This window comes from Synchiropus splendidus, chromosome 4 (assembly GCF_027744825.2).
Source record: "Synchiropus splendidus isolate RoL2022-P1 chromosome 4, RoL_Sspl_1.0, whole genome shotgun sequence".
Classification (NCBI taxonomy): domain Eukaryota; kingdom Metazoa; phylum Chordata; class Actinopteri; order Syngnathiformes; family Callionymidae; genus Synchiropus; species Synchiropus splendidus.
This window is the reverse complement of record NC_071337.1, coordinates 30,739,259-30,766,732: the sequence shown is the minus strand read 5'-3', so window position 1 is coordinate 30,766,732 and position 27,474 is coordinate 30,739,259. Positions and strand designations below refer to the sequence as shown.

Below are 27,474 nucleotides of genomic sequence, written 5' to 3'. Positions count from 1 at the left end.
AAATAGCAGCTATACATCTGAGAATGGATGCTACCAGCTAGCGGCCTTTCAGCCAGATAACTAGGACGCTGCAAGAAGGTAGATTAGGGGGGACTCGAAATGACCCGAAGACCGTCAAAATGATGTTGCTTCAGCAACAGTAAACAAGATAAAATATTTATCTTTTAATATATTTTAATTATATATATATAATATATTTTAACTGTAATATTTAATAAATATTGATCATTGAATATCATTGAATTAATATTTTCATACTAATTATTTCTGTATTTAACTACATATATGTATATATATATATATATATATATATATATATATATATATATATATATATATATATATATATATATATATATATATATATATATACAGTTTATGTCTTGAAAATATTTGTATACGAATTTCAAGTACATTCAGAGTAGTGGAAACCCTGGCCATTGTGAACAAACTGCTTTCGTTTGCTTTTGTTCAGGGATTCCTCCATGTTTGTTGTTGTTGTTATCATCCTAGCTGCCAGTGTCCTGTGCATAAGTGTGATCAGTGGACCAGGAACTCCTGCACTTACTAAGGTTCTGTGTTGTCTGGAGAGCAAACTGTTCAATTAAATAAAATTTAATTTAAATTATTAAATGTGATTAAAATCTTTTTAACGTGTTAATTACGATTACTTAATTAATATTATGTATATGTACATTTTTTATTTACATTTTTTTTCTCCGAAGATAAAATCATCGTAGTAATGTTGATGTTGCACTTAAATCTAAGAGGAACAGCAGCTTTCATTTAATAGACTTTATATGACAATAGTTCACAAGTCCACAAACTTGAGGACTGGCAGATGAATGTGGTCTCTCAGCTGAAAGCCTCACCCGGTTATTGGTCCAGACTGCGACAGTCTTCACTGCGCTGCTCCTCTCCAGGTCAGGATTACGCCTCTGTGTCTTCTGGCTTTTATGTGGTCAGTGTCCTGCACAGACAGACATACAGAGGAAATAAGCCACTTTCAAACGACTCAGTCATCTCACCAGAAGAAGGTGGGCCTGGATGCAAACTGGACCTAATAACATATCAAATTAATATGGATGTTGATACGCCCCCCTGTGGACAAGGTTGAGCATAGACACTACTCAGGTAATCCCTGTCTTGTGGCTCAATTAGACACACTTATATCTCACAAGATATCTACAGAACTCTGATGATCTTTTGGTGAGCTGTTTAGCAAACTGCCCTCAGCACTAACCCTGCTGCATCTGCTTCACCGGCACAGAGTAAAGGACCCAGGGATTCTATAAAATGTAATATTTTAAGATCTATTTTTAACACAAGGGATTTGGCGCTGTGGCCAAAATGCCCTCCAATTCTGGAATGAGCCAGAACAATGAGTCTTTAGAATTCTGTCTTAGAAATCCAGCCCGCCAAAAAAATCCCAGCTCTCCGAAGCGGAAATCTGTGGCAGGCCTGGACATGCAACGTATTGCATCAACTGCAGCGAGCAAAACACCAGGTTGAGAAGATATCAAAATTCAATGTTTCATTAAAATAAATACATTACGGTGTCCAGTATCAGCATGATAGGGCCCCTTTAAGCAAGCAGCAATAGTGCTAGTGCTGCGGAAGAGTATGTGTTTCAGTAGTGTGGCTAATGTCATCGTATGATACCCAGTTATCAGTGTTCAGTGTTGTCCTCAACCAGAAAGGCAGCATGATCAAATATCAGATATTTTTCAATCCATCACATCCTTCACTACCAGGTAATGTAGGAAACCCATGCATGAGCGAGGAGAACATTGGCATAAGAAAACATCCAGGTTTTCAAGATAAACAATCATGTTCCTAAACACTTTTCAGCTGGATGTGTGTTTCAGATCCTGCCGTCTCCTGAAGACAGAAATAGCCCTTAAATCTGGACCTGTTCTTGAAGGATGCCTCAGAGCTTTCAAGGATAACACTTCTCTTAATCTATAAGATAAAACTGCTTTTAACATTTAATGAGATTTGCAGTGAGTGGAAGAAGAAAAAAAGCAAAAAGGGAGATAGCAGAAGTGCTCTTCCTGAGGCTGTGGGATCATACTTGACACTCAATCATGAGGATAATGAATGAAATTAACTTTCCATTTAATCTTTGCCTTTATCTTAAATTAAATGAAGACATTTACTGAGATAAGCTTTAATCTGTGTGGAAGAAATCTATTATTAGCAAAGATGTAGGTGAGTGGTCAAAATATACTGCCTCAGCTTGTCATTGACAAGCAGAACATGCTGATATTAGAGTGCAAATACTAAATAAGGCTGTTTTGTTGTGGTCCTACAGACATGTGATGAGAAAACATGTTTTTGTTGCAGAGAAGACTTGAATAAATGTCCTAAACATTTTTCCTCAAAACATCTAAATAAATTAGAATGTCTATTGAGGTAAAATATTTCAAAAACTTTATTTTTTTCAATCTGGACTACAGTTGAGACAGATAACAGAAGAAGACAGAATGAAAAGACCTGACTAGTTGTGAGATGAGGGAATGTGTGTGTGTGCAAGGGGAGGGAAGCAAGGACATCTGTGGTGGGACGAAGTTGTTTTATCATGGTGAGGACAGAGCGCGAAAAACACTGTTGACATCAGTTTGAAGAAAGAATATTTGGAAAAATAACTAAATACCAGAGAAGGTTAAAGAAGGTTATTGGTGTAGCATCAGAGAGAAGGAAGAAGACCTGAAGAGGTTCTGAAAAGAAAGGAAGCGTGGGACAAGCAGAGACACGAGGAGCGTTGATAGGAGTACTTCAAGTGTGTATGCATGACAAAGACAGTGGTAGCAGAGGCTGTGGCAGAAGGTTATAGAGCACATGAAATGATGTCCAACAGGTTGGATTGCTCAAGGACAGAGATACTGTCGTGTCATCTAGTGGAGAGGCTGTCAGAGAGCTAGCGGATGAGGACAGATGGAGGGTAGATGATCGACGTGGAGGCAACTCTGAAAAGGAGAAAGAGTGGGAGAAGAGTTCACGTAGCCTTGGGGTGGAACAGTGAAGGTGCTTAAAAAAGAGCGAGAGGGCGGTGAACTTTTGGACCTCAGTAATGAAGTTGATGATGAGTCATGAGCCATGAATCAGTGAGCAGCTGAGAAAGAGCAACACAGACCCTTTTTGCCCTGAGGATGGGGATAGAGAAGTACATGGGGGGGAAATAAATAAAAAAGAGAATATTTCATAGAAATTTGTTTTTAATATTAGAAAGTTTGATTAATCATCAGTATGTCAAGTAATACAGTAAACTGAGAGTTATTAAGTTGGTCAGCATGTAGCTTCTTCTTAAAAAACAAAAAAAAAAAAATCAGTGTACCTTTTCAACGGTCCGACAGGAACTAATACATTTGCTGTTCCCTTACCGGCCAAATCCTGTTGAGATGTGCATGTTGAGAAATCATCTCCCAAGGATTAGACTTTCAGTTCAATTCAATTTCATGTGTAAACGCTTTAATTATCCGTTTGACAATATTTTTCAAAAACAAAACGAACCAAAAAGAGGCGTCTCACTGATGATGTATCTCTGGTGATACACTTTCCGGAGTGTCTTTAAACACATCATCATAGTTGACAGACTCGCACATAGATTCGGGGCTAAGCTAAGAAAAACACAGGATGGCACGAGCTGCTGCCCAGAGAGGAGCAGAGGTAAGTTTGAAATATTACTTTGTCTGCAAAGTTCTTGTTCCAACGTCCACATATCGTGAAGACGCTTCATCCCAAATGAAACATAACCAATTGGGAAGTCCGCATTACCTTTTCCGTTTTATTTTTCCAGGATTTCCTAGGAAATATTACTATTACTAGTCATATGACCCCAGTGGGTCCATAGACAGGAGACTGTACACGTTCTTTTCATGTTGTGCTTATTTTCTCTGGAAAGATCCTGGATATTGAGCTGGCTTCCCCCCGGTGCTCCACTTCTGCTGCTCGATACACAAGGAAAAAAAACTTCAGCGCAGTTGTACATGTAATGCAGCTAACAGTATGCCAGCGATAATTGCCGTATTGTGTGAAAATACAGTAGCATTGTGGACTGTCCACCATCTTGACTTCAGCCTATCCGCGTATTGAACGTGAACTTACTGTGGACATTATCTTTCTCCTCTCCATCACAGCCTGGCTCCCCATCTCACCCCTATCTTATCAGCCTGGCCCAGGCCTCCCTTGGTTCTACTTCATGGCTTCGGAGGTGGGGTGGATCTTACGGCAAAAAAAACTTGCTCTGCCCTTTCAACATTTATGTTGTGTTGACCTTCTTGGTATTGGATGAAGCAGCCTCCCTGAATTTCACTCTGATCCGGAGAGAGCTGAGGAACTGTTTGTAGCAGCTCTGGAGGAGTGAAAGGAGTGAGTCGGATTCAGGGAAATGGCACATCTGGGACATCACCCGGGCGGATATTTGTCTGCTGCCTACACAATGAAATACCAGTGTGCATTTCTACATGCATTTAAATACTTGTTTCATAGCTATATTAATCACATTCCCATTACCCATCACCATTTCCCTTGATGTAGATGTTTAGTGTTAAATACCTGCATTCATTGGAGCCTTGGAGGACTCCAACTTGGATCAGAGGCATTGGAGCGACCATGAGTCCATTAAACCCTCTGACTGGACTTTGACTCGCTGGGCTTTTATGTCAGAACACATTCTCATTCTCACGCTTCCCCTCTTTGTGCATTTGTTCCGTGTCTTCCTCTGACTTTAAGCAGAAATATTCTACGTTTGAGGACAACGCTGAACCTTAGTGCCCTCATCTGAGTGAGTTTGCCCACGGTATGTCACCTCTTGCATCAACCAAAGGCTAAATAAGTGTGAAGCATATTGTTGGGTCTATGATTGGCCTGTGTTGGCAGCACAATGATTGTGCCAGAGCATGCGTTAATATCCAAAGGGGAACAAATGAAGCTCACCACACCAGTTGTTAGGGACGGTGTCGTAGGCGTGCAACTAACCTTTATTTTCCTTGTGGACTAATCTATTCATTATTTTTTCGATTAGTCTACTAATCGTGATTACCTCTGGTTGGACCTATTTCGAATTTCTGTTTAACCTAAAGTTGCTTAAATCATCTCACTGTGATACTCGGGCAACATACATTATTAAACAAATATATTAAAATAATAATCCTGGAACATGAATTGAGCATGAAGCATCAAACAGTTGACAGAGAGCTCCAGTTCTTTAAAAGGGAGGTCTTTATTGGTCCATGAGAATAATTTCAAATCATCACTACATACATATGTATCCCATATAAATTATCTGCTCAACATCCACATCAAAAGCTCTTATTTGAGTAGTAATCTAAAACCATGTGTTCAGTGTAGGTCCCTAGTTCAGTTCTGGTTATTATTAGGAGGAGAGACACTGAGGACACTTCGTATCAGTGGCTCCATTGCGATCTGTTTTTTTTTTTTTACACTTAATGTGGGTTTCACTGGTCTGTTTGCAAATGTTAGAATGTGGCGACGGAGGAATGATTCACAGAGTCACTAGGCCACCGTGTCCTGAGTAAAGATCACTATCCCACATGATTTCTCTTCCAGCGGTGAAACAGCGTTCAGAAACAGTTGGGTCACACCATTCATACACCGGTATTTCAAAAGTTCCATTTTATTTGGTAAATTTATTTAATGGTGAATTCAAAGCAACATTGAGTGTAAATGGAGCGAACCTGTGCAAGGCACCTTTTTGAATGTGAAAAAAACTATTGTCGAGTGACGATCAGATGATTTATGTCACTTAACTTTTCACGTTCAAATTAGTCTTTTTTTTTTTTTTTTTTCAATATTCAAAATGTGCCGGCTCTCATCAGGTGATCAGATCATAATGTGTTCGCCCACCAACCGCCAGATTCTTCTGCTCCTCAACAAGACGGACTGGAATTGTGCAGATGGATCTTTGAAGAAGTGTTTAGTTTAGTTGTGCTTCAGTCATTCATTCCTACTTTCACTGTTGAAGGTACAGTCAGTTGACTAGTAGTAAAGTATATAGAAAATATACGGAACCTTAAAAGGGTTGGAAGCCGGCAGTTCTTTAAAAAGGCAGCTTCAACTGAACGACTGACCTGGTTACATAAACAGCACACTTTGACAGTTAAAGCCTCTTTATCTCCCACCTTTCCTGCACTGTAACATACCAGAGGTCAAAGGTGATTGACGTCAAAGCAATGTTTGCACCTGAATTATTTCCTGAATAATTATGATCATGAAAAATGAATTATTTAATATTAACTGCACACACTGACAAACAATTAACGCTTCTTACACGAGTGGTTTATTGTTATGCGCCCCGTGGCGCCCCGTAGTTCGCGCAGTGTCTACTTCTTGCCAGTAGATGTCAGCAGAGTCCCAGCACCCGCCGTTGTTTCGCTGAGCGGGACCGACAGACGGCGAGAAAGCGAGACTGTCTCACGCGAAGACGCCGTCTCACTGGCACTCTGAGTGACCTACTCAGGAGACCTGCACACGGATGCTTTCAGAAACTCCACTGTCCAAGTCACAACAGCAGTGACAGAATAAGGTCACAGACGCGAGCTCCACTAAAAATAGTCCTTCTCCAGCAAGGAGGACTTTCAAAACCTGCCCCCCTTTCTCTTTTCAAGTGCACGAGTTCTGGCCGAGTTCTGAAAATAGAACAAGATTTATTTTTCGTTAAAGTTCCTTGCCTCCGTGGTTCGCGCATCATTTCCTTTTGGCCGAAAGCTGGTCTGCGCAACATGAATCACACCAGTATAACGCGACGTGGTGGAGGCTCCTGAAGGACTGACCTCTTCAGAGTTATATGGCTGTGAAAAGCAACGACAATTCTTTTACTGGGGCAAAGTCACATTCTTTATGCTATATTTGAGATGCCATGTAACATTTGTCTCAATCTTGTGTAAACTGTATTCATATTTTTACGTTCATGCATTTGATTTCAAAGCTCATTTAGATCTTCCACACATGAAACACTTTACTTATCAACAATTTATTTGACCTATTATATATATATGTTTTTGTTCACAATGCAATTTTCCTTCCCGAATATACATATACGATAATTGATCTATCTTTTTCTCCTGGTTATGACAATCAAAAAGGCCGACAGGAATCCTCCCCACACTAAGTGTTAGCAGTGAACCCAGAAGCAGCAGTGTAGTGCAGATTGTTTTTTTTTTTCTGCAGATTCTGTTCTGTCAGAGCTTTGTCTTAAGACTTATTTGAGGCTGATGCAAAGTACAGATCTGTCAGTCCATCTCACACTGCATCTTTCACTGCGTTCATGACCAAGACTCCAAGATACTCTACAGTGAAATGTCCTGTTCCTAATCTGTACATTTGTTTTCTCGATCACATTGTGCGCCTGACTGACTGAGTTGCAGGCACTCTGCTCACACACACTCTCGAGCAGACTTCCTACAACACACTGCTGACACATGGCACATCATTTGCACTTGGGCCTGACCCAGTCCGCCCCTACTAACTCATAGAGATTTTCAGACAACTTTAAAGAGAAGTTGGTGAGATGGCAAAAGTAGCACAGTGACTAGTTTAAAAAAACTTTCCAATCTCACTAAACAAATTGGATGTTGTTCCATAACATCCTGTCCATGGCAGTGCTGCCTGCAGTTACATCTTCAGTCATTTTGTGCGATATCAATCCAGCCCACACTCACCGTCTCCTGGCAACAGTGTCGCCACGGAGACCAAGCCTCTTGGACTGGCGACGTGCAGGAAGTGATGCTGCAGTTGGACGTGATAATTACAGGTTCGGAGGATTCTGGTTCTGCTTGCATCAGCATGACAACAACATGGAGGAGCAGCTGTCGCGTGTGCGTGGTCGACCACCTTACACAGACACAATGTTCATCCCTATTGTTACTGATCAAATGAGCATTCAGTGGTGAACAACACTGATGGACAAACACGGGACCATCTGGTGCCAAATATCCGACTGCACTTTTCTGCTCACAACAATCAGCAATGTATACATCAGAGCTGCTCTAATGCCCGAATTTGTGACGCTTTGTTGTAGACACCATCGTCTCCTTTTAGACCTTTATACGAAGTCATCAGAGACTCAGGAGCCGCAGAGTGCAGCTGGCACTTTTGTGACCCCATGTTGCCTTGACTGTCTATGTGGAGCCGCAGCATCACAACAGCTGTCACACAGATTGAATGTGCATCAACATGCCTTAGCAGGATGTGCGCTGCAGCCAGTAGAGATGGTGGGAGGCAAGCTGCTGGTGAAGCTCCTGTCCACATTTGAGAACCTGCCTCACATTCTGTCTTCACCAGCAGCTCCAGCAGTTACTCAGTTGGTGCTGTTCTCGACCACATGCGCTGAGATGTTCCCTTTTTATATTTAAATATTGGATATAATATTTATATCGTGAGTTTGAGTTACATCTCCATGGTGACAACATCACGTCACATAACAAAGATGGTCAACACAACCAGGGAAAAACTCAAAATGCTTGCACAGGCCAAAAGGTCAGAGGTCAAATCACATTTGTACCTGAATGACATCACAATCAAGCTCCATTGAGACAGAGTGCTGCGCTGCTCTCTCCGATGAGCCTTGTTCTCAAACTGCTGAACCATTCAGAAACTTGGCCTCTCGTATAATGGTCGCCAGTGGGCCTCAAACACATGACTTTAATGTAATACAGTTAGAAATAGAATGTAAATGTCAAAGAAATTAGACAAAGTCCAAAACATGGAGCAAAAGAGCATTTATATAGTGAGGAAGTTCCGTGACTGTAGGGGGCACCCTAAAGAATATTGCCAACCTCCACCTCCCATCCACATCTGAGGCGAACAATTCAAGAGAAGGCTTCAAGCTGTCCTGTCTTTTCCTTCACACTATGGCCAAGCCAAAGCTACACTGCAATAGCCCTGGTGAAAGGCATTATTATTTCATGAAATGTGGAAAGTCATAAGTCAATGTATCTGCAGTGTGTGTTGTCCAAGACCACAAGTGTTCCAACAGGACGTGGCAGAGGAGGAAACTTATCACATCCATTCAATTCCGTGAAGCCAGCAATCGCTGTGAATTGTCCTTCCATCTGTGTAAATTGTTCCCCGGATGGTAGTAAAGGCTCTGAACACATCAGTACAATGCTCTATGGCAGATTAGATCTCTGCTGTCATTGTGTGAATTCCTTCAGCCTCATCCTGTGGAAGTATCTGTCAGACTCTGACACTCGGACCATTTTGTTATTGTTGGGGAAGCTGACTGTTTTAATGAATGTAAAGAAAGTAAAACCGGTTGTATGGAAAATCCCTCGTGCAGTGCTGATGTTTATAAGTCACTTGAGGCAACTCCTCGGTCCCAGAGTTCAAGCTGAAGATTTTGACCTTTGCAGCAAGTCGTCAGATCTGAGGATGGCAGATCATTTTGCAGAAGCTTTCATCTGACATGTGGTTTGAGGATTCATGGATCTATTGTTTCCACACAAGTCAATTTGTGTTTCGTGCTCTTGTGCTTCGTTCATAAAGGCATTCTAAATATTTATATTTCTTTGTATTTTCACTCAAATTTGGCTCATAGTTTAAATTCAATATACATTTTCAGTGTCAAAACTATAAGTTTAATGAACTTTATGTTAACTACTGCCTTTTCTCAGTGATCACAGTTGATAGTTATTGAGTAATATTAAGCCACTCATTTTCAGAGTGGCCGAAATATCAAAATCGTGAAAACAATAGTCATAAACATAACAGGACTGGAACATGTTAACTTTGGTTAATTAATTACAGAAAAAAAGAAATGTGCTGACACAAATTTTGCATATGAAAATCTTTCCTTTCGGAGAGAATATTTCTCTGGGCACTAGTTGGAGGACCACCACATGATGCAATGTGATGTAACCTCCATGCTGAGGGACACTAAAAGACTGAGGCCCATTAGACATCTATAGATATATATACATTTATATATTTACCACCTCTAATAATGATAATAATGATGGACTAAAAAGTGTATCTCCATTCACATGAGCGAAGAGAATTACAACAAAGAGTTGACTTCTATCATACCAGATAATTTGAAGGGAGCTGTGCTGACTCCTCAGTAGTTTCACTGATCCAGTCGCTGCACAAACACATGCACTCTGTGAAAACAATGACACCAGTGTATCCCCCATTAAAACGCTGAGTGGACTCAGACCAAGCTCACTATAGTTATAACAAAAAGTAACGGGAAAAAAATGTTAATTGGAAACGTCAAATTGTAAGTCATTTGCGTTAACTGAAAAAAAATAAAATAAAATAAAACGAATGAAACTGCATTGTCAAAACTCAACTAAACAAATTAAAATCACTCGGAAATTTCCCTTCATTTTTGTCTTTATTTATGTCATAGAGAAGCAATTTTGAGATTATTTGAAATCGATTTATTTTTCCTCTGCTGGTTTTACCACAGCTGTCCAGCGAGAAGGTGGTGCTTACTGGTAGCATCCAGAGTACTTGTTTACCCACCTCCAACATCACCTCCGCTTCTTGCTCTTCTTCTATGTAGTAATATCAGATGTTGGTTTTGTACTCATGAGCAGGTCAGAGCTGATCCAGTCTGATTTCCCTGCTGTGCTGCTTATGTGGAGCAGTGAGACACATGTTGTAGAGATGACTGTTTGGGATGTCACTGCTTGGCCATCCATGAAAACAAACAGTTCTGTGGCCAAGCCTGATTCTGGTGTTTTTAAAATCACTGTTGACATGTTTCATGCACCAACGACGTGACCACCAGCCAGATGTTCTGTAGCAGCACAAGTCAGCAGCTGTGGTCGAGGGAGGGAGTAGAAGCATTTTCATCAACCAACGATGGGTCTCGTGTAGGCAGAGTGTGAGGAACACCTGAGGCCAACAGCTGAGCAAGTCCACGCTCACCACTTTTGACAGAAGACCGGAGATTCTAAAGTATTTTGAGTCATGACCCCCTTCTATGAAACGCAGTCTTGGTTCCCTTACTCCTCTCATGTTTAGAAGGTACTGACCACTGTGGACACACCTGACACACCTGACAGTTAAGTGTTTTTGTTGTTTGATCTATCACGTTGACCCATGTCCACAGCTCTGGGTTACTTCCTCTCTCTTTCAATTCCATTCCGAGCCACAGACAAGCCTTCAGTCCTAAGGGTTAGATACATCTTCTCGTTGAGGCGCTTGAAGCACGGAAAATGACAAGAATTTTTGTGTCTTGGACCTTAAACTCAACAAATTCGTGGTGTCCCGATTAAGGTCCTTCAAAGGTGTGATGAACTGGAATTGTGATCCAGATAACAGTGGCAGCATCGTCATGAAGAAATCATGGACCTCCACAATAGAAAGTGAAACAGTGTAAATTGAAAAGCGCTGACCTCAGTGGGTGCGGGGTGTGACCTGGTTACTGACACAACAGAAGACACTGCAGAGGACTGTGTCTGTGTGGGAAAGACAGCAGCAGTCAGAACTCAATCGTCCCTGCCCTCCTCTGCTTCATTTTTGTTTTAGTGACTGGGTAACAGTCAGTCTACCCTTTAAACCAGCGCTGTCAAAATCAATCACACAAGGGGCCATCATTTGAAACACAGTTCAGGACATAGACCGCAAACAAAACAAGCTTAACCCGACTGCATCATCAGTCTCCATTTTAACAATACAGTAGGTGGCTAATTTTAGCATTAGCATCTTCTTCATAATATTGACATGCATTAGAGGTGATCTCATTTTTTGTACACTTGAAATTAGTGTTGAATTCAAGTTGGGGGTTACCTATTACAGTTGCTCATAAATGAGGTCAGCTACAGAGGTCAAAACTTCACCAGACAGTCAAACCTACTCCTTTAAGATTCCCTGGCTACACAACAAAGCATATCCATTTAAGAACACAAGAAAATGACTGTAAATGACCCAAATAATTCGGATAAATGTAATTCTCGGCGGACCCATTGAAATTTCAGCAGCAAAGGTAAACACTTGAGCACAAGTCAGTGAAAACAGCAGCGGCTTCTCACATCAGATAGCTTTAATAGATCTCTATAGTTTACATACAGTACATAAATGCTCAGACAGGAATGATGGCACGTGTTGTTCTTGTGGTTGCCACTAACGCACTGCAGCTACTGTGAGGTGACCAGTACACTCTTCTACTGACCACTGTGAGAGAATACAATGCTACAGAAGGAAACGCATGCACTGTCCAGTGAAAGGATTCACACATCCAGATATACAGATCAATAGATCAAGGGGAGGTGGTTGTTTGTTTTATTTATTCAACCCCTCTCATCTTTTCTATCTTGGAATATGCTACAACAGTGGCTACCATGACGGTCAGGAGCTGTTCTTTCGCCTCACAGCAGAATTCAAGGAAGCATACTTCAGTTTCTGCTGCTTCTCAGTGAGTCAATGTAACACATGGAAGATTTACTTTTGTGTTCATAACTTGCCTCGGAAGCTAAATGTCTCTGTTCATGTTTAAGTGTCATCAAGTCAGCACAAGAGTTAGTAGAATAGTAGACATGTCTCCAACACGTTTTATTTAAAGTTATACTACATAAAGCTGTTTTTGCTTGGGGCTAAACATATTAAAGCCAAATTCACTGCATAGCAGTTGTTTTTGTGAATCGCACAATTGTAGTTTGTGGTGGGAAACATTAAATACTGTGGGGGCTTTTATGTTGCCCCTGAAAATTCTCTTAAAATTGCACTTGTTACCTAGCCACATAGGTTTTTGCAGTCCTATTCCTAGTTCTTCAGGAGCCATGTTCCCGAACCCAAAGTTGTGGTGGACCATGGATTTAATCCGACGATGCATTTGTTATTTACAAAACAGCAGTGAGTATATGTTGACTATATTGCAGTGTTCTTGCTCTGCTGCGAAGCGACAAACCCAGCGCTGGTTAACTTGTGTTTAGGTACACAGTTCTACTGCCATACCACTGCACAGCCAAAAACAACAGCACTCCAAACTGCATATTCACATATTTACAAACTCGTCCCAGATAAATACAAATAAAAACAGTGATATGCTGTAAACCCATTTGTTCAATGCTTCACTCAACACTAGTTTCAGTCAAAATGAAATCAATATTTTGAGACATTGCTATATGTTTCTTAGTCAAAATAAGTGCAATAAAACACAGTGATCCAACACACAACTACAAAAAAAATCCTCTTCATGGGCTAAACAGGGGAATCTATATTTAAATTAGCATTGATAATATAAGATAGGCAGCATCACTTTGAGGTTATCTCATGGTGGCCTTGCAGGTAGTGAATCAAATAGCACAAAAAGTTAAAACAGTCACAGCCAATACAGTTTACTCACAAAATAAAATGTGATGCAATTCTCAAGTGACGATTTCTGAGTCCCGGACAAGTTGCCGTTCGATTAATATATCACAAAATATGTTTATTCATCGTGGGAGGGGCTATATTATTGATAAAGGATTTGTATGTATTTTCAAAGGCATTCAGCTCGACAGCACGAGCTCAAACTCTCAAACAACTCCATGGAACGTGAAGCCCAATGAGCTACAAATGGTGTCAGCACATTTTAAACAGAGGAACAGGTCTTGTTCAAAACAGCAGTTGCAAAGTCTACAATAGCAAAAATGATTTCTATTTTGACTGAAATCCCTTTCATAGCCGTCTGCTTCATCAAGAGTGTCCAAACTGTGTTCAGAGTCCTTTTTTATGCACCATTGAACAGGACAGGTCAGTTTACTGTAAAATATGTTCATTATCGAAACGCAGTGTAAAATAAAAAAATAAAAAATGCCCATCTTTATTGCAGTCAAACTTTAAATAATAATAAAAACATTGTGACACAATATGAGATCTAGATTATAGAACAAAATTAAGTCATATAAATTCAGAAAGTAAACGTGTCATAGTGAGGAGAAAAAAAGAAGAGGTGAGGAGGGAGTGCGATGGCGCCCTAAATGACTTGGCAGCAGCTGTGGGGGGCCGGTGTACAGAGCAGACTCTCCTTTGGGTTTCGGTGAATGTTGATAGTCTTGTCCCGCAGAGGCAATTGGCGGTTTTTTATGTTCCTGTGGTTCTCTCTGGCCAAGTCCAGCTCACTTAGCCTGAGGGTAGCTGAGCCAGCGCCCTCTAGTAGTGGGTCCGCCAGTGCCTCAGGAAGTTGGGGCTGGTGCTGGTACAGGTTGCCCCTCGGTGAGGGGCCACCCAAAAGCGAAACTTTGTCCAGGCTGCCGGTAGAGCCACCCATACACATCCTCCACATGGGGCGCTCGTGAGTTTCCCCAACAGCAACAGCGCCACTGCCCCCCACTCCTCCTCCAGTGGTGAGGTTGTGGAACTGCGAGCTCAAGCACAGGCTCATTATCTTCAGGCTCTCCACCAGACCACTGGCTGCTTTGTTTTTACTTTGCGCCGAACCCGATCCAGGGCTGGCAGGACTTCCCTCACTTCTGTTGACCTCCTCTTTAACATCACTTGGACTTACCCCCAAGACAGAGTCGGGTTCGTGCGCCCCATCTGAATTCTCATCGCTGGTTTCAGAGTTGGGGGTCAGGGTTGGTAGACCAGATGACTTTGAGGATGACATGAGTGCTAGTGGTGTTCTGGAGGTCAGATTGAGGCTTAGGCTGGGTTTAGGTGGTCCTAGTCCCGTCTTCACGTCCTCTTCCTCTGTCTCCTCTTCGTGGATCTGGTTCAGAACCGGAGCACTCATACGGGATGTCAGCCGATTCCCGGCCGAAGACGAAGATTTGCACCGAAGCACCACCTGAGCTGACAATGAAGAAGGCGACAGACACACATCATCCCCTTCCTCTTCGTCTTCCTCCACACTAAAGAGGCTCGGACTCCGAGTTTTCCCCGTGGAGACGGAGGACAGAGATCCGAGTCTCAAGGGGTTGGAGTGCGGCTTTGGCAGAGGTCGTGCTCCTCTTTCCTGCAGGCCGGATGAGGGCGTGTGGTTCTCCTGCCGCTGGTTGAGGTCTGACAAGGCAGTTTTGGGCCTGGGGCCTTTGTGAAGACTCTCAGCACTGCGAGCAGGAGACTGTGGCCCCCCAGGGTGGGAGATCGGGGGGCCTCCAAGGCCATCATGGACGTCCTGATGAACATCAACTCTGGTGGGCCAGGATTGTCTGTGTGAGATCATGAACATCCAGTTAGAGAGAGAGAGAGAGAGAGAGAGGAATCTTTAGCGATGTGTTGTGTTGGCTTGCTACATTCGACGTTTTAACTAAAGGTGATTTTGAACGCAGTTCAAAATACATTTCACGTATTACCTGAACTGAGCCTTGCTGGGACTCGGTGATCGAGTCTGACAGTGCTGCTCCTTCTCTTGTCTTTCTCGAAGCATCCTCTCAGCCAGCAGGAAGTAGGTGGCTGTGATGTGGTTGTACTGGTCCGACTCTAGAGCCCTTGGTGCACAAAGGAGTTGAGAGAATCATCAACACGCTCACAACAGTAAGAACAGAACGGGAGGTTCGGATGACAATTATTCAGTGTAGTTACATGGTTCACAGTTTCTGCCACCATGAGGGGGATGTTTTCTGTCATGGACCAAAGGGAACACAAATCAATTTCGAGCAGAGCAAAAACTGAATCTTGTTGAACCAACCAGAATCAACTGATCAGGTGGTGCTGGAATGGCATGAAATCCTGTTTGGAATATTTAATCTGATTTCATTCTCTTGTAGCATGTCCTACTGCCTTCCAGCTGAGGTCAAGAGCTTTGAGAAGCAGCTACAAATGAAATCCATAGCAACCATTCATGGCTCATCTTTGGACCCTTGCACGGCGACTTTGGGCGTGAGGCGGAGGACGTGCACAGAAGCAAGGAGAGAGTGTACAGTCAGCTTCACTTGACTTGCCTCCAGCTAGAATCAAAACTGCCAGTGTTTTGCAGTGAGGCTGCAGCACTAACCGCAAAACAATGTGCTGCTTTGCTTTATAATAATACCACGACTGTGAAATCATTATTTTAATTGCGACTTGTTTTTAATTGATGGCGTTGGGTTTGGTTACCTGATTTAATTACACCCTCCGCTCACCAGCTGAAGACTTGCTGCACTGGTCATGTTCTTCAAGATCTTTATCATAGTTTGAAGAAGGCAACCACAAATGGCACGACTGATTAAACTTCTTTTCCAGTTTGCTTTTCAACTGAGCAATGATGGACTGAATTCATATACTCTAATGGAATCTCTGAGAATTCCGACGGCATGTGAACACACCCTCCCCTCCCACCAACCAGCTGTACTCAAAGGAAGTACAGGAGTCATTTGGAATGAAGCAACAGACAGCATCATGCGGAAACAAAACCAGCTGGCTTATGGTGCAGCAACAGTGTCAGAAATAGAATTTGCTATAATTATTGGATCTGTGTGCTGATGACAATAAGTGGTTTAAAAAACATGTCACCATGTGATCCTCAAACTTCAGCATGTCTTTCAGCCTTTCAAACTATAAAAGTTAATGGATACAGAGAATCTTGAGTTTCCCCATGTAAGGCGAAGAGAATCATATTAAAAAACTCTTCTTGAACCCAGACTTTAAATAGAGTACATTACTAAAATACATAAATGTATTTTATACTCTGTATGTATGTATGTATACTCTGACAAGAGTAGACAAGACAACGTAGAGCAAATGCCGCTTGGCTGCAACAGTGGTGGTGAATCGGGGCGCTGTAGCTGACACTGACATGGTTTTGCAACATAAGCGGTAACAATGGAGCGCATGTGGTTGAAAGTTTGACATACTCAGTGATGGCGTCTCTGTCAGCGATGGCCCCTAGCACCAGGCGCTGAATGATGGAGCCGTGCTCCTCCTCAGACAAACTGCGATGGGACACCAGTGGGGTAGACAGCTTGGTTGCTGGGGAGGGGTCAACACCCTGGAGCCACTCATGACACTCAATCTGCTCCAAAGTAGCTCTTCTCTTTGGGTCCCTCTGTAGCATGCGGCTGATCAAGCTGAGAGGGGGGCAGATCAGAATCACAACAGGAAACAAGTTAGCCAGTGACAGGTGCCTCACCCAAACTATGACTATAAAGCCAAAATATATATCTCATAAATCAGTCACCAAAATCCCTCAGAATAGCCTTGTGTCTTAACCTTTGACACTGCAGTTCCAGTATGCCACTACGTTCACACCTGTTTCCCCATTTTAAACTTTCTTGTGAAGGAATTTTAATCAAGCTATACTCCCATTAAGACATATTTATTTTTCTTTAGAATTTGAAATAATCAATCCCTGACAAAACACTCAGGCAATACTTTGTTTTTTTTTAAATTTTCCAAACAGGTCTTTGACAGGCTGTAAGTGCAGGTGAAATGTTGTCTCAGTCAGGGTGCATTCCAATGTTTTTAATTTTATTCTGGTGACTAATTTTAATCTACATAAACAGAACAAAAACCAACACCAAATCCTAAATGTTGTTTAACCAGGTCTGTCAAGAGTGTGTCTCAAGCTTCTGGGATTCTTCCAAACCCCCAAGTACTTCTACTACAGTGACAGGTGTTAAATAGAATTGCATCACTACAATGAGATAATTACAATCTTTGCCGACCAAAGATGGACTAAAATAAGACGAAAATTCTCAGACTTTTTGTCGACTGAAAACCGATACACCAGAAAGTGTCTGGAAGGGACTGATAAAAACTAAAACAAAAGCTTGACACAAAGAATAGACTAAAACTAAAAGGAAAGAGACATCTCATTTCATTTATTAATTTAATCTAACAGCAGTAAACGTTTGAGACTGGCTTTTGCAAAACAGTAAACCCTTTGGGCTTTTTCAAAGAAATATTCCACTTTGATATCACTCTTTCAAAAGGCTCTAGCTTAAAAATGGTAAGAGACAAAGGCATGATTTGTGTATTATGATGTCACCAGGTGGTGGCAATAGTGAATTACATAGCTTTTACAGATGCTTATCTGATCCACCGGTGATGCTCATCCTCATCGCTCAAGAACACTAACTGAGTTGAAATCGATTTGTAATGATGGAGCTGAGCTCTGCTGAACCCTCACGATGTTGGCAGCAGAATTTGAAGGCTACATTAGATTCACTTAACGCAAGGATGCTTCTACAGCGCCGAGTTAGAGCAGGCCGAGGAGGAAGAGACATCAGCGGCGTTTTCTCCCTCTTCTTCACACGTCTACAAACATGAAATATGCAGCACCTGCAGAGTACCTCTTCCATTTCCGTGCCCTCAAATGCATGTGTTACTCACTCTCTGCATGCCAGGGAGATGTGCGGTGGCACGGTGTATTTGCAGTCCATGATCATGGTGAGGGTCTCGCTGTCATTGGCTTCCTGGAAGGGGGGCTGACCACATACCAGCATGAAGAGGATCACCCCAAGACTCCAGATATCTACAGAGAGAGTGATGGGCATTGGAGATGTTAGATGTGAGGACGTGAGTTGAAATGACCTAGATAAAAAAAGACACTTCACCTCAAGTGAAGCGTGCATCATATTTCCAGAAATACACACACAACATCTGTATAACCATGCGAGCGAGCGATGGCCCGTCCTCTCACACACTCAGAAAGTGGGTTAGCACGTCCTCCCCCTCACCGCTTCAAACAAATTTCATGGAACAGTTCTTTTTGTCCGATTAAGCAATTTAAAGGACGACTCCGTAGCCTCTGGCTTTGACCGTGGCTGCGTTCAGGATGGCTCACTGACACACATTCTGCTGGAACATGCTGACTGAGAGGAAATATGATAGCATGAAGCTGTTATCTGTGTCACGGCCACTTTGGAAGGACAGGCAGAAGGTTTAGATCTACCCGCTTATAATAATAGAATTGAACAATCAGCAGTGGGAGTGGAAAAGCCCCGCTCAACGCTGTTATCATAGAGAAGATTCGGCAGTCAGTCTGAGCTCAATATGAAAAAATAGTAACACGTTTTTCATCCTGAGATACACAACTTTCCAGCTCTGCTGTTCATCCAGCTTCACTTGGAATGTACATTCCTGGGAGCTGTTGATCTAAACAATCTAACAATCTAAACAAAATGATGTCAGTGGGACACAACAGGTCTGAGCCTTTATGTTTACAGTTCCCTCCATTCATGGCAAAAAGTATTGGTCATAACTCACATGATGCTAATGTAACTAATGTGATACTAATTAATGTAATAAGCTTTTTATCATCGACACATCATAATCTCCATCACTGATCTCACATCATGGAGAAGGAACAGCGCCTGTCCGGTGGAGCCAACACCACTGCAGCAGGGGTGAGGGCTGCAGCCTTCCAGTTCACCCATCCAAACTCCCGCCCACACAGTTGTATACTAGCACCTGCCCTCTCGCAACCCCTGCACTAGTGTCATCAAACTTCTTTCTCCCAGGTAACTTTAACTATTAACAACCAGATTGCGAGTAGAAGCAGAGAACATGCACTTGATAAAGTGCAATTCACAACTGAAAGTGAAACCCTTTCTTCTTTCATGCTGCACTAAAGAGCAAAAAAAAAGTTTCATGCCTGGATGCACATGACGCCATATAATCTGCGTGAATTGATATTTAAAGAAGTAAATATTTTTACTTTTTTTTTTGCCTTGTCTAAAGAAAACCCAATAAATTCACCTAATAAAATCACAATAAAGTCACTTTTACCAATCTTTCTTGTCCTTCCCACATCTCGAATCAAACTGACCCACTTGTGCATATATGTTGCATGACCAGCGAGTGTAAAAAAGTCCTCCAAAATCATGATGAACTGTGTCCACTTTTAGACAAAACCAAATTGCTATGTAATGCAGTAAGAATAATGTGCCAACACAATGCAGATGTTGAAAAAGAAGAGCACACAGCACTTCAGCATTGGAGAGTGCCACACAGAATTATCTTAAAGTGCTTTGGTTGGTTCTGTTTACAGCTGTTCCTGAATCCCCAATTTCAGCCTGGGATTATTCTCAGCACTTCCTCAAAAGAGCAGCAGAATCAGACACAGCAGTGTAGAACCGTGCAGTTCTTTATCTCTGAGACAAACTGGGCTCGCAGCCACCTGGCATGCTCTGGTCCAAACTCAGCACCCTGTACTGTCAGCGGCAATGTAATCCCTCGTCAGGTTAACCCTGGGGACTTCTGGACGCCGTTGAGCCTTTTCCACATCAGTCCGCTCTGCTGATGTGCCGAGTGTCAGACGCACTGCTGCGGAATGGAGCTTCATCTCAGCTGAGTGAACAAGAGCACGTGAGCAAAACGGATGCTCCAAACAAAACATCAGGGTCAAACTGGATTTAACAGGCCGGCTGACCTTGAACGCAACCACACACAGTCCAATCTGAAAATTCAAGAGAGGTCCATCAAAAGAAGGGTGTGCCTCTGAATCCGTAATATTCTGCAGTCTGTGAGATAGAATGGAGGCTACAGTTTCATCACTGCTGTAATCCCTTCACACTTTTCCCTGACTCACCCCTCCAAACCATCATGCTTTGTCTTGCTTCATTCCAATTCCACTACAATCTAATATTGATGCTGTGCCTCAGCAGGCGTGGAAAGCACTGTTGACAGAGGTGATGGAGGTTTACTGAGGATTGTGGGCTTCGGCGCAGAGAGCTGATGAGTCTGAGACCAGAGCAAATCTATTCTTAGCCATGGTAAACACTGAAATACACCAAAGATCTTTGCACACCCTTTGACTCTGACGGTATACAATTTTACTTTTTGTTCAATAAGAAGGATTTTTAAAAAGTCCCTGGACTACTTATTATTTTCACTTCTACTTTCACATTTAGCAAGATTGAGACACTTAATTCAATTCAAGTGAAAGAAAAAAAGTAATGTAACTACCCACCCCTGTTGCTCTCAAATGGAATTGTTATTATGCAGGACAGCTTTATCTCAGACACCTTTACCATCCCAGATATACTGGATTCACATTCCAACAAGAGGGTGAACATTCATGCAGGATAATAATCACTTGCTGACTGACGCCCTCTGAACTTTGAGCTGATCACTGACTTCACCTGATAGAAGCAGCTGGAGGTCAAGTGGACGACGGGAGCTAGCACATAACTACGTTTCCCAACCGAGCCAGACAATAATAAGCCATCTAGAAATGTGAATCGAGTACAGCAAGTTTGAAGTTTGAACCCAACTGCATGCTGAATGAACTCCAACTCATGTAACGAAGATCGTAGCTGTGTCAACACGTGTAATCCAACACAGCTGTTGTGCCAACAAAGTTGTAATACCTACACAGCAATAATGTCGACACACCTGCTCAGTCTAATGATGTGTAACGTATGAGATCCAATACAGCTGCGATGACATGACAACATCAACCACTGTCATGCAAAATGAAAAAAGCGCACCAGTGGATTCCGCATTTCATCATCCATATTTCATCATCTCTCAAGTCCCACACACATGGGTTGTTCAACTCAAGAGGTGCGACAACTTAGAGCAACTGTCATAAATATGGCCCGTCGCACCAACTACGTACGGTAAAACAAGTCCGGTTGTTTCCGTTGAAACTGTATTACAGGGTCAACACCTCCCAGAAGCACTCACTCAGAGCACAACTGAACAGTCATAAAAAGGGTTAAAGCTAAGTGCAGTGTTGCCAAGTAGCTTGATCTATGGTGGCCTGAAATGGACAAAGTCAGGGATTCATCAATAAATATTTACATTTCACTTAAAACATGTCATGAGCCTGCATACTAAAATACATGCATCAAAATGACAGCAATACATTGAACCCCATGACTTACCCACAGCCGGGGCGTCATATTCATCCCCCAGCAGGATCTCCGGAGCTGAATAGGCCAGAGAACCGCAGGAAGTGTTGAGAGTTTTCCCGGGCTGGAACCTGTTGCTGAAGCCAAAGTCAGTGAGCTTGACCACTCCTTGTTTTTCGAAGAAGACCACATTCTCCGGCTTCAGGTCCCTGTGGACCACATGGAGCCGGTGACAGTAGGAGATGGCGTGGACGATCTGGGCGAAGTAACACTTGGCCACCTTTGAAGGACACAAAAATGAAAATGCAGCAATTTTACAGGTTTATTTACATTTAGCTGAATAACAGGTGTTAGACTGGTGGACCAACTTTCAACTAACTGACCTCCATTTTTGCAAGATTGTTATACTGAACCCGTTCTCGTTCGCAGGAGAAAGCACCAACACACGGCTCACCTCCTCACTCAGGCCGCCCTCGTGCTTCATGATGCAGTCGTACATGTCCCCTCCATCCCCCAGCTCCAGGATGAGGTAGAGCTTGTTGGCTGTGTCGATCACTTCATAGAGACGCACCACATTTGGATGCTGCACCAGCTTCATGCATCGCACCTCTTGGAATAAGTGAGCACGCGCCACCGGGTCCAGTTTGTTCTTATCAATCACCTTCACAGCCACCTGGAAAACCCACAAAAGCTGTTGAAGAACATTTTGCAATCTAATAGTTTCCCAATCACATTCCAATAATATGTGACGTCTACATGAGTGTTCAGACTTAACTTGTGCTACACTTGTTTCAGACTCTCAAATATGATACATACTTTAACTTAGAACGTATAATAGCTCAGACCCAGAAAACAGCATCATATACCTTCTCCCCTGTGAAAACATGGCGAGCCAATTTCACCACAGCAAAGTGTCCGCGTCCCAGTGTCTTGTCTAGGTCATACAGGCCAGCAATCTTCCCGTCATGATGCCGTTTAAGGGCCGCCATGGCTGATGGCAGATGTGGCGTGCCTTCTGTCACCCACTGGTCTCCAGTCAGACCTTCATCTCCTGCTGCCACTGTTGGTCCTGGTGCTCAGAACTGATGTTGGAGATGTGTCTCACTATGATCTTGTTTCCAGTGGAGCCATCCTTTAATCTGAGGGATAATTCCAAAAATATAAATCAAACACAGTCAAATGCTCACAATGAGAAACCCGCCAAACATTTTCTCGGGCCAGTTTCCTAAAAAGAGCTTCACTCTGAGGCCAACACAAGTGCCAACGTGTTCCTGCTTCAATATGCAGCAAAGCATGTAATCATCCATGTTTCCAGAGGATTTGGAAGTTTCTGGATCACAGCAGGGAGTGCTGCTCTCACCACACTGCCTTCAGTCAAAGATTCACAAGAATGACATTCAGCTGCTTCTGGCGAAGCAATTTTCCATCGAAGCAAGCTTGTGAGTCACACAAGACTCTGATGTTTGCCATTCAGATTTAACACATGCCTCCATCTCAAATCTCAAAAAAGTGTGACGACTCACCTGGCAACACAGAGAAAACTCTATACTTGGTCATGACTTCAACAATAATACTGTAGATGTAGAGAGATTGGATCCTTGCAACAAAAGGTGGACTTTTAACTACATCCATCAACTTCTATATATGGTGTGCTGACCACCATTAAATAGAGATGAATACAACCAACAACAAAGGGTCGTACCAGGAAATATATGACTATGCCAAAGCAGCCGTGACTGACAGACATCAGTGATCTCAACGAAATAATGTGCATGAACTCTGGGGAGTCCTCTCACTTTAAGTTTTTTGGGGGGAAATTCTGCCATGTCAAATGCATAAGAACCCCCGTGACCAATTGGGAAAAGCATATGATAAGATTTTTGGTATGAGGTGAGTGAGTGTTTCCACACTTGATTTATGATGAAACAACAGCCTCCAGCAAAGGCACGGCTCTCAATCTTTCACCGAGACAGCTGCATGCCTAGAACACTGACAAATACAGTGACGCAGGCGCGAACATTCCAGGGAGGTGATCCTGCGTTAGGCGTGTCTGCCTCACCTGGATTCACAGAGACGGCACAAAACACAGCCGTTGTTGGTGCAACACGCCTTCTTCTGGCAGGATCTTTGTGAAGGGACGCACGAAGCTGGTTATGTAAACCAGGAAGGCCTATTTGAGGGCTTTTGTGTGAAGGATTTGAACTTTAATCTCCCTGAACTCGTCCTCTCACAGACAGTGAAATGAGGAGCTTTGAAAACGAATTAAAGGATTGATCAGCAAGTACAGTCACACCAAGTCTCCACGGTGGGATCAGTGAAGGCCTCAATGTGCTAATGAGCTGATGATGTCCTGTCCTCGGTCCAACCAAGGAATTAACATCAACCCCACCCTGGCTGGCTGGGCCTCCGTCTTTTACCACGTAACAGACAGAACCAAGCTGAAATCACCCACAGTTGTTTGCATTGCTGAACAAACAGAAAATGCTCATGGTGGCTTGTCAGGCCAAAGTTATGTAACAGCTCCTGGGGTTGGTGTTATAGAGTCATAAGGCAGATATGAGTGAGCATGATAGAAGAGGCAGTAGGTGTAGCGGCCTCTGATGACCTACATGTGACAGAAGCAAAGATCAGCTGCCACACGTTCTTACCATAACGAACCCTGGAAACACAATATTTAAGCCTGAGATCCGGATCACTCCAAAAATGGAATCATTTGTTTCGTGTCCGATTCCACATACTGTATTTCCAGAAGATTTCATCCAAACCCGTCCATAACTTGTCAAGTTATTGTAAACAAAGACAGACAAACCAAATCTGTAGGAAACATAGCCTCTTTGTTGGATAGAAGAAGCCACGTTCCACTTTCCTGCTGTGGTGAACCAATAACACAAAGCATGACCCCGGGGGTGATAATCATAGTTCATGCTAATCACAAAACTTTGCGACTGCCTAGGTGTTTCTTTCATTAAATGTGAAGAGTAACTAACTCTGACTGATACACCTCGCAGCTGACTCCAACAGTCAACGCTTGAAAACTTTTTCGAGTACTGCAGAATAACTGAACCGATCAATGAACGTGCCTGCAGGAAATCTCTTTATCGATTTGCATCAGCGGTCCCTCCGTTGGCAGAAAAACACAGAAGACCAACACTGGTGTTTCTGCTATGAGTTCCACATTTACTGAACTGAATGTATGTATGTATGTATGTATGTACGAGTAACTTCACTGGAACTTAAGTAACAGTCTGTGTGAGTGTACTCAGTAGGTGACCTTTTTCCTCCACCTAACATCACCCAAATTATCAGAATTTCTCAGTTTAACTACTGAGGTCCTTGTTTGTGCAATAGTGCAACAGTGTCATCATGAGACAGTAGATGAGGACAGTTTGTATCCCAACACCCAGTTTGAAGCATATTCAGAACACACGTTTTATCTACAACACAGTAGTTTTTTTGTTAAATTAACTTTGTTCATTGTGAAACTGCTTTATAGACGCATCTCAATTATTGCACCGTGATGCTCGAAAGCATCAATAAATGCATTTTTTAAAAACATCCACAATTTGGTTGTGTTGGTGGGACTGCCTAGCATTTCTATTTTACTCTATGGCCTTCTTAATTGGGTAAATGTGGAGCTCTGGTGTATAGGTATATCATTTTCATCACGTCACATCAAAAGCACTGCATCTAATGGCAACGCAACAGGGACCAATGATCGCAATCGCAACCTGGGCCGACCACCAAGAACCAAGACATTCGAAAAAAGAGGCTCATTAAATTAAATTCCAGTGGAAAAGCAGAGACAAAAATAATACCACATTTGTTTTCAAAACCAGGATGTAAAATATGGTTCTCAACCCACTGGTGTACAGCTTGCAAATCGATTGTCAAATGGCCTGACATGACACTATTTAGTCGCAATGTTAACTTAAAATAAAGTCAAGTTTCTTGGTCTTTCACAACATGGATCTTGAGGAAATGACTCCAGTCAACTACTGTTTTTTTTTTTTGCAGCCATACTTTTTTTTTTTCTCATAAATTTGATGTCTTTAAACGTAAAAACAACAACCAAGAATAACAATAATAATAGTTTTTAAGGGCATCTGTATTTTTCCTCACTCACTACATTTTTAAATGCGTGTTGTTAAACAAGATTTTGCTTCTTCATTCCCAGAATCTCGTTCTTACCACTTAAGCGTGGACTGAAGGATTAATGGCTTTCAAATTGAAACTGTAAGACAAAGACACCAAACTCTGTCTGACCAATACATCAACATTTTGTTTCTGAGGAATGCGCCAGAGCAGTGTAAGAGCGATTTCCAGAATTTGCCGTTTGACACAGAGAAACCACCACCTCTTCCTCAGCATGTAAGCATGAGAGTTGTTTACTTTTCACCCCTCTTTGGCCTTCTCTTATTTTGCCCGTCCGTTTAAGTTAAGAAGTCTTATGTCATAATACAAGGCTTTTTGACCTCGGTCACACAGAACCATGGATCAGTGCTGTCTTTATCACAGCTATAACTTGATGCTGTTGAATGTAAATGGTGGACAGTGAGACTTGAAATCGTGTCACTGTTTTAACTGTAGTGCCATTTCCTCGATCACTTGAATGTGTCATCATTAAATTAGGAACGGGCCGGGGCCGGATGGTGCTCGCTGGACGGGTCCAGTGGCACAATAACAAACCTGGCGGAGGCAGCTGCCATTAGCAGCGTGCAGACGCAGGCAGCATGTTAAACTCGGTGCAGATGGAACATTTCTCCTAAGCACCAGGCAACTTGACTCAGACGAGGCCCGCACACATCATTCTCAGCCCCTTAAAAGCGCTCCACTCACCTCGGAGCCGGTGTCCTGCGGCTCCCGGGATCACTGCGGGGCTTCGGACGGACTGTGGCAGATTCAGCTCCCCGCTTGGTTTCCGCTCCTCGTCGGACACGCTGGTTGTGTTATTCCCGCCGATGAACGTGTCACCCAGTGAACTCAGCCCTCTTTCACTCTCTCATTCTCAGTCCTGCTGGGGCTTCTGCTGCAATCAAGCTGGTCGTAGCGCGACACCATGGCAGGTGCGTCCTTCAAAATAAAAGCACGCAGCTCAAAATAGACCGTACCGCGTAAGCTGTACAAAGAATGTTACATAAGATTGTTGTGGCTCCATCTTAAAACGGAGTCATACTATATGTTCGATTGCAAAAACAATAGCGGCATATAGTTACTGAGCAAATAAGAGTCCAAGTGGCAAATTCCCATCCGTCGTTTGGCATTCCAGACACGTTAACTTGTCACCCAGTCCTAGTAGTGTCAGTCCACAGCAGTGTCAGTTTGTCACATCCCAGCTGAGGTGTTGGAAATGAAGATATCCTACACTGTCCCATATAGAATCCAGGGGTCACATTCCCAAGGACCCCTGTGGCACTCTGACGCTGAAAATGTAAAGGGTGGAGGTCAGACAGGGCTTCAAACCCCCAATTTAAGCATGCAAGTCAAGAATAACAACCCCAACCTGGATCCATCTATGCCTCAAAGGATGGCCTTCGCTGTTCTAGTCGAGGGAAATTACATTAGCGCTGGCAGGACATGACAGAAGAGAGGAGGATTAAAACAAGTGTAGCTACTCCCAGAAACAAGGTGACCTAATTCTTACATGCTTTGTATTTAGACTGCTTTTTTTCTTTTTTTTTAATCAACTTCGTCATACACATTTAGGGGATTGAAATCCACCAAGATGTATGCGTAAAACAAAGATTATTTCTGAGCAGAATCAAATGTTCTCTGATTTGTTAAAAGAAGAAGAAGATGTACATTA

General features: G+C 42.7%; 1 protein-coding gene across 1 annotated transcript; it reads right to left on the bottom strand.

The window, feature by feature from the left end:
* Positions 1-11,971: 11,971 nt before the first annotated feature.
* On the bottom strand, positions 11,972-27,203 carry LOC128758064 (SNF-related serine/threonine-protein kinase-like). The gene is made up of 10 exons (XM_053863845.1): positions 27,172-27,203; positions 26,885-27,091; positions 26,508-26,741; positions 22,538-22,810; positions 22,126-22,344; positions 21,705-21,951; positions 18,205-18,346; positions 16,728-16,940; positions 15,249-15,383; positions 11,972-15,104 (listed from the first exon to the last, which is right to left on the bottom strand). Exons 4-10 carry the CDS (start codon positions 22,658-22,660, stop codon positions 13,928-13,930), a joined length of 2,256 nt encoding a protein of 751 aa, XP_053719820.1. The 5' UTR covers positions 22,661-22,810; positions 26,508-26,741; positions 26,885-27,091; positions 27,172-27,203; the 3' UTR covers positions 11,972-13,927.
* Between the last annotated feature and the right edge of the window lie 271 nt (positions 27,204-27,474).